The sequence below is a fragment of the Dufourea novaeangliae genome, unplaced genomic scaffold (assembly GCF_001272555.1).
Source record: "Dufourea novaeangliae isolate 0120121106 unplaced genomic scaffold, ASM127255v1 scaffold2, whole genome shotgun sequence".
In the NCBI taxonomy this organism is placed as follows: Eukaryota; Metazoa; Arthropoda; class Insecta; order Hymenoptera; family Halictidae; genus Dufourea; species Dufourea novaeangliae.
In genome coordinates this window covers 1492393-1506130 of record NW_015373882.1, presented here as the reverse complement: position 1 = coordinate 1506130, position 13738 = coordinate 1492393, and the positions used below count along the sequence as shown (strand labels likewise).

The window sequence follows — 13738 nt, the reverse complement described above, 5'->3', positions numbered from 1 at the left end:
TGCGCTAATCTTAAAAGTATCGTTTGAGAAAAACACATTTAAAGTTTTTCATGTGGTAGGGTTAATATAAAAGTAGTATCGGTTAATAATTAGTATTAGTAAATAGTATTAGTTAGTATACAAAATCGTTTTTTTTTTTTTACGAATTACGATAAAATACTCCCTTCAGATTATATGCATTGTAATCATTTATGTAATACGTAATGCAGATTTGTACCTGTGGGTAATGTAAACATGTTTGTTAATGTCAATGCAGTGGCTGGATCACCAAATATGGAAGACAACAAATGTACAGGAACGTAAACTAAAGATAAAAAATAAATAAAGAATGACAAAAAAGAAAAACGCGTGTGTTGAACATCCCTGCCATAAGCGACGAAAATATCACGCGTCTGTCCACCGACAATTTCACCCGCTCTGATCCGACATTTAATACACCAGGAGTGAGAGTCGTACATCGTCGTACGCTCCATAGAGAGAAAAAAACAAGAACCCTGACTACGGGGACACAAGCGTTCACTTTACAGCTCGTTGTTGGGTTTAGTCAGGTTTAGTCTTTCGCGAGCGTTGACGGTACGTAACTAGTGGTTCGATCTGTAGCCGAAAAACACCTCGCTGGTGTCAGACGATTTAATTGCAAGTTCCCAACGGAGGCTAGAATCGAATTTAAGGTGAATAAAACAGTCGACTCGTAGACAATGTTGTTATCTTCTAAGTGTTACTCCGACAGGCAGGCGGCGATATTTTCCAACGTTCCGCAAAAATCCCAGCTTTTATCAGACGACCGAAGTTGGCTGCGATAGTATCCGAAGGAGACTGGTACTGCCAACGAAAGTGACACCCGCGGTTATCGGAACGTTTGACAGTCCCATCGTTCGTGATCAGTGGCAGCTAATAATCGCAAATGTCTATTTCGGTACGTATGCACCTATCGATCTAATTATTTGCTGTTTCGAGAGACTCAGGACCACGGGGGTACCCTCAAGAGCAGACTCGACTTCCGCTAGGGAAAAAAATAGTGTTGGGAAAGGGCCTCCTACGATGCCCGTACCACTTGGTATTGGAAATTAGTATTGTATAACGTGTCGTTTTTAAATAAGTAAAAACAATACATATCTCCTTTTCGTATGTAATGTTAAAAATGTAATATTGTAGGTGTAATAGTAAATACGAAATATAACCTCAAATTAACTTTTATTATACAGGTACAGTAGACATTCGTTTATTCTAGCCTTCGGGACTGCAGAGGGCCAGAATTCCAGGAATACTGCAATAAGGAAACTCCAATCACCCGCGCGCTCTCCCCTCCATTCGGCCATTCAGTTGTGCGACTTACGTGTATATAGGGTGGGCTGGATATACGCATTTTACGATCATCTTCATTATCTTCGTTATTTTTGGAGATATCAAAGAAGTTTATTCACAGAAATTGTTTAGTATGGAAAGGGCTATTAATTTGCAGTAACAATTTTTTCGTTGGTCGAGGATATCCTGAGTTTTCAAGATTAATTATGTTTTCTTTTTAATGATACTAAAATATTGTGGAATAAAAATATTTTTTTACGTAAGTGGATTCTTCTAAACATTGTGCGTAATAAAATATTTAGGTACTATGTGAAAAAAATTAATAATTCGTGGGATATTTTATATACAAAATGTGAAATATGTCACAAACTGTTAATTTCTCCTCGACCTATAACAAAATTATTTCTGCTATGTTATAGTTCCTCTGATACCAGATAAGTTTTGTGAATAAAATTTGTTTATACCTGTACAAATAATGAAGATAATTAATGTGATCAAAGTTACTGGACCATTGTTTATAATGGATGTATAAATGAACAGTAGTTTCATTGATTCTTCTTTATTGAAAACAATGTAATCAATAATATGAATATTTGAATTTGTTTAATTGTGACATACAAAATGATTAACAACTACATTTGCTTATTAATTATCTTATTTATGTATAAAAGTGTTGAAAAACACAAATTAGAGATTGCAACAAAATACAGTAAGGAGCAAAACTGAACCAATGTGACTATTTTTCCAGGAAAATAAGTTATTCATTTAGATGCTACTAATATGGAGTAACAGAAAAGTTCAACCTGTATTCAAGCTGTAATGAAATATACGAGTGAAACGCGACACCGTATGTATTCCGTCCTGGGCGTGCTGGACGACAGAGTGGGGTGCGCGCACGTGGTGAGAAATACGTGTGAGCGAAGGGCGTTCCCATGCTGCAATAAAGGGTTCGGCAGTAAACGAATGTCTACTGTATATGAATTATTTGTGATTGCCAAAAAGTCGATGGTAGAAAAGAACATAATCAATATGAACCTTTGGGGTTCAGTAGGAGAAAGAATGAAAAAGGCGAAAATGTAGCGTTTTGCAGTGTGCAACTGTGATATTGGAAATACAGCTGTGAAGGGATTAGATCCGCATAAATGGGTATGCAATAAACAAAATGAAAATTTTTCAATCAAGTAAATAAATATGTTTATGATAAGATTAATAACAATAGATATGATGTAAGTATGGTAAGTTGCAATACCATGTGTACAGATAAGACTGAAAACGTTTACGAAAAGAATATTAATATTAATAAATGTAAAGCTGTCAGTAGTAATGAAATTAATTGTTTTACAACTTCACCCTCAACCTCTCCAGTTTCTGTTATTGTACTAAAGTTCAAAGAATCTAGAAAAGGTTTTTGGCCACATGTAGCATGTAACTTTGACCACGACCACAACAGTTTTACTATTAACTGTTGAATTTTTCTACCCATCAATTAGTAATACTCCATCTTCTGATTCATCTTACCTTGTAGAATTAACAAGCTCATCATATTGTGCATCCAAAATTATTGTTACCAGTGCCTCCCTTGTAGGAGGCTAATATTAATCATTCAGTGCATTAATAAATGCTTTTAAATGTTCTGAATTAATTACGCTAAAAGGGATATTAGATAAAAAAAAATTCGGCTGAACTTTACTTTTTCGGACCAAAAATTATTGAATTTTTTTTATATCATCCGGTAATATTCAACGAGTGGAATCTATAATTGCAAGTTTTAAGTTTAGGAATCCACCGGTTCAAAAGTTATGCGTATGTAAAACTAAGCATTTTTAACGTACTGTACAGGTTAGTTTAACGCCATATTGACTTCTATACGAACTTTGTATAGATTTGTACGAATTGTATGTTTGACAATTGTACGTATTTTGTATAGAAGTCAATATGGCGTTAAACTAATCTGTAAAGTACGCTAAAAATACTTGGTTTTACATACGCATAACTTTTGAACCGGTGGATTCTTAAACTTAAAACTTGCATTTTCAGATTCTACTCGTTGAATACTACCGGGATGTATAAAAAAAAGTCAATAATTTTTGGTCCGGGAAAGTAAAGTTTAACCGTTTTATAGGTTAGAAACACGTTATAAATATTTTCATTCCAGATATACGACGTTTACGACACATTTACGACATTTAAGACACATGTTGCGTAGGAAATAAAAAATTTACGTATGTACCTAATTCTGCTGACCATACTATTCTAATGGGAGTTAACAGGCCCTACTTACTCAGGGCTGATGATCCACGGGTGGGTGATTGATCAGATTGATCAGTGTGTCATCTGTGCAGGACCACGAGGTGAAGTACACACCGAGCAAATGGAGCAAGAGGTTCGGGCACGAGGAGATATTGGCGCACTATTACAAATTCGCCATGGCAGGTAAAACCGGCGGGTGTAGGCGGACGGCGACGGACGAGTTTATTAACCCCATTAGATTTTGTCGTAAAAAAAGTGATCTTTTTTGGTTAAACATTTATGTATATACAGTGTCTGCCAAAAGTTTCCGCCCGAACTATAATTTCACTATATCTTTGTCATAACTTTTGTCGGACCTGTATTTGTTAGAAGCAAAAGCTCAAACTACTTTTATGGAAGAAAATTTGTATTATCACATATCTCAAGAAGCAATGTATTCTCAATATGGGTGTATCAACAGTTTATTCGTATTATATACATATATGTATTTTTTTTTTAAAAGATATGTTGAAATTACAGTTTGACCGGAAACTTTTGGCAGTCACTGTATATAACAAGTGCATTTTATTGAATTTCGGATTTCGTCAATGTACCAAAAGGGATACTCCCGGCAGCCTAAAAGTTAACTGCAACGAAAAGCGTCGGGTATGAAATAAAGGATGAAAATGGTTTTCTGGTCGTTGTATAAACGGGATATAATATTACGTTACTATATTCTTTGTTAAGTGTTCGTGGGTAAAGTTAATTTGGATCTTAAACTGAGGTGGGCAATTTCACTAGACGCAAGAATACAGAAAAAGACGTGAAACGTAAATTGTTTGAAGAAATTTTGATTTATTATAATTGAACTCTATATTGTATGCATTTTGTAGTGAACATAGATATACATACAGAACACAGGAAACTAAAAGCATTGCATTGAAGTTTAATGGAATTTCTGTCCTTGTGGATCAGTCAATGAATATACGAACTTATATAAATAACCACGCTCTATTTACGATAATTACAAAAACACTACATTAATTTAGCTTATTTAAAATTAGTCATAAATTAGAAAGACTACGATATCGAGTCGGTGATAGGTCAGATATTCCACGCGCAACAATTCAATATTTGTAAGATGATACCTGATTGTTCAACACGCCAAAATAATTTCTATTTTTCGAGGCGGCTCACTTTACACGAATTAAAAGAATGAGAGTCCGCTTATAAAATGTTTCCTAATGGGAAAATTTGTTCCAGTTACGGAGAAGGCTCGTAAAGTCGTAAAACATAAACTGGATGTTCCATATGGGAGCACAGATCGAACTAAGTACGATGTCTACGGAACCAATTTACCCAAAGGTGCACAAATGAACATTTCTTTCATTTGCTATTAACTAATTACAATATAATTTCAATGCAACAATTTCGATTTATATTAATCCTGTTTCATTTTTATTTTAGACGCTCCAATATTCATATACATCCATGGTGGATATTGGCAAGAAGGTAGTAGAGATGTGGCTACATTCGCGGTGCCAGTGCTCGTGGGTAAAGGAATTAGAGTGATAACCATTGGTTATGACTTGTGTCCTCAAGGTAAATCGCGTTGCTTCCCATTTACTTCATAATTAGTAATCTCGATGATACATGTAATTATTTACTTCAGTCAGACTCGGAGATATAATATCAGAGATAAAGATGGCCGTCGAAGAAATTTTAAAATTGGCTTCTGATAACGGAAGCAGGTATGTGTAATCGTCACTCAAATATTTAATCCCGGATACACACGTATCTTGTGTTCCGATTTAATTGAAACCCTAGGATCTAAAAAACCACGATTATTAATTACCAAACATTTACACCTGAAGAATAAAATTCTAGTTCCGTTGCTTGGTACTTCAGTAACAAGCTTGCTGTTCAGAAACAATTTGATTTCAAACGAAACATTCGGTTTCCATCATTTTTTGGGATACTTTATACATGTGACTGTCTAGATATGAAGCAATAGTTTCCGTAATTCGATTGTAATTTCAATTTCATGACACCAAATGTGTACCCGTGTAACAATTACTTGAACAGTACACAAGGGTTAAACAAAATACAGCAAGGGAGTATAATAAAAAATAAATATCCATCCGAACATAGATGGAAGCATTTGTATCCCCGAAATTTGAGCGCAACGTTTCCCAAAAAACTTAACTTTCTATGAGGACATTCAGATCCTAGCTTGTGTTTCCAAGGTTAAACGAAGATAAATTTAAATGATTCTGTACGAATTATTTGGTTCAGGTGCGTTTGGGTCGCCGGTCACAGTGCCGGTGCACATTTGGCGATGAGCCTTTTATTCGACGAACCTTGGCTGAATAAAATGATGACGCGAGAATACATGAACTTGTTGAAAGGTCTGGTCCTAATAGGGGGTATTTATAACCTAAACCCTTTACTTGGTACCACTATTAACGATGCCTTGAAGCTTACGAAGTGAGTACCTCGATGGTTCTGTGAATTTTGTTAATTTCACTTCCTATCTTCTTTATTTTTAATAATATAAAAAACGTTGCAAACACCGTTTGAATGGTTTTAAAAGAGGAGTATCGTATAAAAAAATTTATATATATGATTGTTCTTTTTCGAATTTTTGTATGGCCACTGGTATTTTTTTGCAGAAAATCATATACAGGGTGGAGCAAAGTCGCGAAGCGGTTGAACAAATTCGTAATTCCTTTAACTTAGATTCTTTCCTTTTTTTTCTTTGTAGAATTTTTAAAGTATACCTGGGAGATTTATTAGGGACGCGTACAGCGTTATTCAACGTACCAAAATTATTGAGTTTTATTTTGAAAATCATCGCTCAGTGATACTGACTCAAAGAGCTTATCATCGTTATTTTAATGTGCGAAATCCACCTTCTAAATCAATGATTCAACGTTTTCAACAGCATGGTGAGGTATGTGACCTTCCAAGGTCCGGAAGACCATGTTTTACCAGAAACAATGTGAATATTGAACGCGTTCAGCAGAGTATTCAGGAAAATCCCGGAACATCGACACGAAGACGTTCTGCTGAATTAGGTCTCTCTAGGAGATCATTAAGAAGGATATTAAGAGAAGATTTACTGATGTTTCCGTACAAAGTGCAATTAGTTCAAGAATTGAAACTAACAGATCATGAAACACGGCTCGTCTATGCTGTTCGATTGCAAGAAGTGGCCAGCAATCACAACGATTATATTCATAATTTGATAATGAGCGATGAAGCTCATTTCCATTTAAATGGTTTTGTAAACAGACAAAACTGTAGAGTATGGGGTACTGAAAATCCGAGGGTGGTCCATCAGCGACAATTACACCCCATTAAATGTACGGTCTGGTGTGCTGTTACATCGCAACAAATTATTGGACCATACTTCTTCGAAGACAACAATGGCAATGCGGTATCAATAACTGGTGAACGATATCGCCATGTGTTGGAAAATTTTTTAAAACCAGTTACCGATGATAATCCTGAGATGTGGTTCCAACAGGACAGTGCCACTGCACACACTGGCTGAGCCACCATGGACATTTTAAGACGGATTTTTGGCCAACAATTAATTTCTCGAAATTCGGGATTTAACTAGCCTTCGCGCTCACCCGATTTAACGGCTCCGGATTTTTTCCTTTGGGGATTCCTTAAGGAGAAGGTGTACGCTAATAAGCGAAGGTCCCTTGAACAGCTGAAGGAAAACATTCGAATCGAAATACGGAATTTAATGCCAGATATTCTTACAAACGTCATGGAAAATGTTCTTAAAAGAGCCCAACTTTGTGAAGCCAAAAATGGCGAGCACCTATGTGACATAAATTTTTATACTTAGCTTACAAAAATCTCCATAAATTATATTTTATTATTTTGAAAAGAAATAAATTTTAAGTCAAATATTTTTAAAATTATTCTTATTTTAAATCGTTTCGCGACTTCTGCCCCACTCTGTACATTTTTTCTATTGCATACTGTAGAATGTGCATTCAAATATGTCTAACTTACAACCTTGATGACAGTCGGGATTAATTGAAAGAACATCGTAATTTCTGATATCTCGTTTTACAGAGTGTATCGTCGCCGATGGACATCACTTTGAGCATTTGTGATACATAAAAAGTAAGTTCACATAGCATCCTAACATTACCTCAGAATTTCATTATTTTTTTCAAATGTTCATGGTCACCTCAAGTTCATAATTTATATACATCACACCCTTGCTACAAAAGTGAGACAACTCAAAAACATCAGTTTCCCTAATATGAGTGACATAATTGCCATCTGCCAGCTAACTGATGAAACTAATAGATTAAACTTCTCAGGACTGATCGAACGGTGTTCCTGCAACTTTCTCATAATGATAACTCGATGAACACGTTTTTCGAGTTGTGTTACTGTTGTAGCACAAGTGCGATATTTCAATGCATCATAACACGTGCTACAAGATGTAATAGAAAAAGAGTACATGCTTTCCGTCCAAAACATACTGGTGACAACAAAAAAGATTCAACACAAATTTTCTACCTATAAAACTCCTATTTTAAAACCATTCTGTTCAAACTGTGTTTGAAACATTTCTGACATCGTTAAAAATAAAGGAGATATTTAAGTGTTCAGTTTTATCTGAAACAGCCTGTATAATAAATCAGGAATGAAATGTTTTATTTTAGGGATGAAATTAAAGCATATAGTTTCATCGATCTGGACACCACGAAGCGCAAACCCATTCAAGGACTGAAGGTTATCGTGACTGACGGAGAATGTGATACACCGGAGTTCATTAATGAATCACGCAAATGCGCTCAGGTACCTCATTAATAATATCATCTGCGTTTGTTCATTTAAAAGGCCTTTTTCAATCTTGTCACTTATTCTAGAAACTTGTCACCATAGTGGATGACGTTCAGTATCTTCTGCTTCGCGAGAACGTTGATCACTTCGACATCGTGGAAAAACTCACGGAGCCAGAGTTCCTTCTAACGAAAACCATATTGGCTCACATGTCTTCTAACTAACGCCGCAGGATTCAACCAGAAAACTTCAGAGTTGTTGTTCAACTGTTCCCCGTTTGAAACCTATGCTTTGGTGTATATACAAAAATTTATTAGGTGTATTGTATTCTTGTACTTATACAACATCTGTTCATGAATTACAAAATTTTTAGAAAAAATTATTAAGTCTATCGAATACAGTCTGTTAGTTATCCGTCATTCGTTAATGTTTTCGTATACCATTGAGTGAACATGTTGCCTAGAGTTCTCCTGTTCGAGTCATTTCAGGCTTCGACAGGATAGAATGAATCCCGCGCTGGAAGTAACTCGGTATTTTATCCGTATTTCATGGCTGAAGTAACGATCTTAAGTTAATTTTATAAACTCTGCCAGTTTTGTCTCATTTGGAATTTTGCTTTTGTGTAACTGTTTTCCGATTGCTGTATTGCTTTAGCACAGGACATGTCGGCATTTGTGTATTTATATTTAATAATCCACACAAAGGCGAGACTTCTTCTTTATTTTGCGATTTCGTCGCACTATTCAGATTGTTTTGAAGATTCGCCTTCCTGTAATGGTTTGCTAGTTCTCCTACGACGATTACCTTTGTATGTGTCGGTTTCAGAGCCTCCTTTAATTTTTCTCGCATGCAGATAAGTTTGTTGGTACCAGTTTGAACATCCGCGCAGCTGTTGGGAGCAGTTGAGGTTCCGTTCGGTGACTCCGTCGTGAGATCCACGATGACCTTGCTACTTGGCGTTGTCGTCGTTTTTTGTTCCGCATCTGAGCCATCTATTTTCCCAGACCCATCTTTCCACGTCGTCGGCGGCTTTGCAAACGAACGTAGTCGTAGCAATGGTTTTTTCTCTCCTACCGGGTTACTATCCTCTACAACATCTACATATAACAAAATCAAATTGCTTCCTTTAGTTTGTTTTGGCGAGTTATATCTTTGTCATTGATATTAGACGTGTGTAACACTAACCTTCTGCTGTAACCATTGAGGCATCTATCTTCGTAAACGGCGTTACATCAGCCGAAGTGTTAGACGATGTCGTACCATCATTTCCTTTTGACACTAGTGGCTCAGAATTATTTGTAACATTAGAAATGTTCACATCATTCGACTTTGTTGATTTACAATTAGTATCATTAACGGTTTTTTTTAATCTGTCACTGGCATCTGACTGACAATTTTCATTGATCTCTATAATATCAACATAGTCAACGTCTACTTCATCCTTTGTATCTTCCTTGTTTATTGTTACTTTGTCTTTGTTTGAAGCGATCGCCTTGTCCTGCTGCTTCTGCTCCTTCTCCTCTTCCTGCTTATGCTCTTTCTCTTTCTCCTCCTCCTCTTCCTGCTTATACTCTTTCTCTTTCTCCTCCTCCTCCTGCGTCTGCTCCTTCTCCTTCTCCTTCTCCTCCTCCTCCTCCTCGTCCTCCTCCTCCTCCTCCTTCTTCTTCCTCTTCTCCTCCTCCACTACTTCCTTATCCTCCTTCTCCACTTCATTTCCCTCCTTCACCACTTCTTCCTCCTCTTCCTCCTCTTCCACCTCTTCCTCCTCCACCACCAACACAAATTCATTGACCTCCTCCTCTTCTTCTTCTTTATCCTCCTCTTCGGAAGTACTATTATCCTTGTCTATACTCAGTCTGTCTTCCTCTTCAATAATATCGTCATCTTTGTTGCTACTGTCTTCATCTTCATTCTCTATACTGTCCTCGTCTTCACCTTCTTCATCCGAGGATGTTTTATCATCCTCCGGGTTGTTCTTACTCTCTACCTGTTTTTTCACATACAATTCAAACACATTTGCTAAACGCTCTTCACCCAGCCTTTTGTTCTCTATCAATTTTTCAGCCAACTCTGGATTTTTTAAAGCTGGATCGTCTTCTTGGTTTTCAAGAAACAAAGAGAAAGTATCCCAATAATCATTCCGTCGAGAACGTTGCAAATATTCTCCCAATTCGGTAAAAGCTTTTTTGGCTGTAGAAAAAATCAAATCGTAAATAAAAATAATCAATTCAAAATATATATCTTAATAAATATCTTATTGACTTACCGAGCCGCTGCTGTTGCTTAGTATCTAAACTCAAATTATGTGACTCGTTACATCTTCCAATGCAATCCAAAATATCTTTGTAATCTGGAAAAATTACTGCATCCGTGAAACTACCAACTTTTTTATGTTTACTCAACTTCGACAATTTAGAATTAATGAAGTTTGTGATAGCACGGTCTACAGCCACAATTCCACTTGTACTCATATGCTTTGGCCTCAGATATTGTCGTCCAGCATCAATATTTTCACCAGTGAGTTCACAATATTTTCTATGAAGCTGCACCATTCGTTGCTTGTATCTCTCTAACTTAATATAAGTGCTGTTGTCTTCGGCGTCAAAATCTACTTCTGCTTCTTCTAATTTTTTTATGTGCATCTCACATTCCTTCATTGTCCTTAGTATTAGTTTAATTTTCTTCTTCTTAATATCCATTATATCATCTTCATTAATACTATCTTTCTTTTTGTTCATACCTGTATTATTGATATGACTTGTATGCGCTGTATTGGAACTAATTATGTTAGAATTCTCATTATACTGTTCGTCAGATGTATGCTTTTTACTATTTAAAAGTAAAGTAGACCTCCCATCACACCTGTTTTTCATTTCATTCATCACATCCGCTATATATACATAGAACTTATTTTTACTATTTATAATATCGTTCCTCTTTTCATTTACAAAATCAAGAAAAGCATTGGAATTAGCATATACTGGATCTAATTGCTCATAACGTCTTTTTAACTTGTTAGTAATAATTTTCATATCCTCTGAACGATCCTTTTGCAAGCATAAACTAATAAACATAGGAAATATGTCTTGTACAACAGGAGAAAATGGTTTACTCTCTTTTACGACTAATTTTGGTTTTAATACAGGTTTTTCTTCTTTCTCTTGCATATTTGTTATTCCATTGGAATCTTTTTTTTGACTAAGTTCTTGAATGATTACCTTTTTGTGCAACTCTTCTGTACAATTTGGACTACCATCATCAGTGTCCATTTCAGATGCTTTTCTCTTTCGCCTGCAGGTAACTATTTCTCCACTTTCAGATGAAAAAACTTCTATTTTTTCAGGTGCAACACAATTATTTTGTAACTGTTTGATGACAGATACTTTCTTTCCATTATCTTCATTCTGTAAAAACAAACAACACACACCTCCTTGAATAACTGAAGACTTTCAATTTGCAGGAATTGTGAATTAGTAATTTGTAAGTCACAAATTAAACAATTTGATATAGAACAACTGGCAGTCCGCACAAACCTGATCTGTTTTCTCATCATCATCCGATGAAATACAGATGACCTCACTACGCTCCATATTTATTATCCTAATATAACAGAACAATAGATTTAATACTTATTCTGTTATTAAAATTCACAATACTAATAATTAATTCGATCACAGTCGCGTCTGAAACATTTTGTTGTACGCTCATAGTAGTGATTCTTTAAAAATAGTGTTATTTTTATATTTTATATTGTTTTATTCATAAGTAAATTAAAAATTTAATAAAGTCAGTGGACATAATTAGTAAAAGCACTGGTTTCTAGACTGGTTACATTTGTGGGAACTTTGACTTTTAAAACGAAACGACGACAAAATGACAACTAACCTTCTTATTTTCAAAGGAACACTTGTAAAGATCTTAGATATTGAAAGTATAAACTACATAGATACTCCACTAACAAGTACGTTGCTGTTTACATAAATTTTATGAGTTATATATAATTTACACTAAATAACATTAATGTTGGACCATCAACGACTGGTAAGATAATCCACACAAAACAAAGAGCAAGAGAAGATGATTTTTGTCCAGAATACTAATAACAGATAATAATTTTTGAATGTACTTTATACTCTCGCGAGCGAGCTCGGCTTCCGCTAGGGGAAAAAGTGATGTAAAGAAAAGGACCTTCTCCCAGTTAGCTAGAGTCATCTGCAGATGTCCGTAAGCACAGCCGACTCCTGTCATAGACATATATAGCCGGAGCATTAACTGAGCGGGGTAGTAAGATTCGCGGTAAGGGGGTGAATAGCAGCAAATCGGGTAACTTCGTTCCTTTTTGGTGCTATTCGGGTATACAATCACGTTACATACATGTATGCTATGAGAGATGAAAAGAATATACCTATTCTACGTTAAAAATTCCGTGTGTCATGTCGTTTGTATAGATACATGTATTTAACAAACTTCATAAATAGTATAAAGCATTAAATAATAGTACGGCACACAGAGCACCAGCCATTAACAACGAGCCGAATCGAACCGAATGCATCCGAAGCTATCCGACGTACACCCACAAGCAAACTCGGCTTCCACTAGGGAAAAAAGTAACGTAGGGAAATGGTGAAAGCACCTCCTACCATTTGGTATTTGGTGTTACGGAAATATATACTAAATTAATATTCGATTTACCATTTATTTCACTACCTGGAATAAAGTTACCAAGGGGTAGAAGACTTTTCTTCTAGACCGCTTTTTCCCCTAACGGAAGCCGAGTATGCTCGTGAGGGTACCTCTAACAACCGCTGCCTTTTCCCCTCCAATCCTACGGTCCCCTCGCCCAAAGTGGTAGCTTATGCTCCGTCTATATGTATATGCTATGGTACTGTTTAGCAGACACTATACTACATTTACAGCATATCACACTAGAGATGGCGTGCAAAATCACTAACGGTGATTTATCACAGTGATCGCCGAATCACGGTCACGGTCGTGATTTAACTTCATTCACGACCGTGATTGCGATTTTTTTATCTTGAGTGAATTTACTCACTGCGATCGTAAGTCCTTGATCTTTAAACAGAAAAACGTATTCAATATGATTTTACGATGAATTACATTACTATTCGTGTTTGTAAAAATCAATAGAAAAAACATGAAATTCTAAAAGAATGATTTGCTAGGTAACATGTAGATTATAATTTATAATTATTAATTTATTCATTATTCTTCATTGTTTCTAATTATTCCTTCACTTTATACGATATAACTCGAATTTTTGTTTTGATGTCGTTAATATAAAATATACAGATTATGTGACGTGTCTAAAGAACTGTTAAGTTCCTCCACCAATTAGAAACGATCACGAGAAATCACGAATCACTGT

At 35.7% G+C, this 13738-nt stretch overlaps 2 protein-coding genes across 2 annotated transcripts; one reads left to right on the top strand and one right to left on the bottom strand.

The window, feature by feature from the left end:
- Positions 1 to 234: 234 nt before the first annotated feature.
- Positions 235 to 8586, top strand: LOC107186617 (kynurenine formamidase). Its single transcript, XM_015574555.1, has 8 exons — positions 235 to 299; positions 3623 to 3738; positions 4798 to 4899; positions 5002 to 5136; positions 5207 to 5285; positions 5830 to 6021; positions 8232 to 8367; positions 8439 to 8586. The coding sequence occupies exons 1-8, from the start codon at positions 235 to 237 to the stop codon at positions 8574 to 8576; spliced, it is 963 nt and encodes a 320-aa protein (XP_015430041.1). The 3' UTR covers positions 8577 to 8586.
- Positions 8587 to 8902: 316 nt separating this feature from the next.
- LOC107186515 (death domain-associated protein 6-like) lies at positions 8903 to 12280 on the bottom strand. Its single transcript, XM_015574439.1, has 6 exons — positions 12238 to 12280; positions 11886 to 11952; positions 10619 to 11756; positions 10040 to 10542; positions 9538 to 9985; positions 8903 to 9449 (listed from the first exon to the last, which is right to left on the bottom strand). Exons 2-6 carry the CDS (start codon positions 11940 to 11942, stop codon positions 8953 to 8955), a joined length of 2643 nt encoding a protein of 880 aa, XP_015429925.1. The 5' UTR covers positions 11943 to 11952; positions 12238 to 12280; the 3' UTR covers positions 8903 to 8952.
- Between the last annotated feature and the right edge of the window lie 1458 nt (positions 12281 to 13738).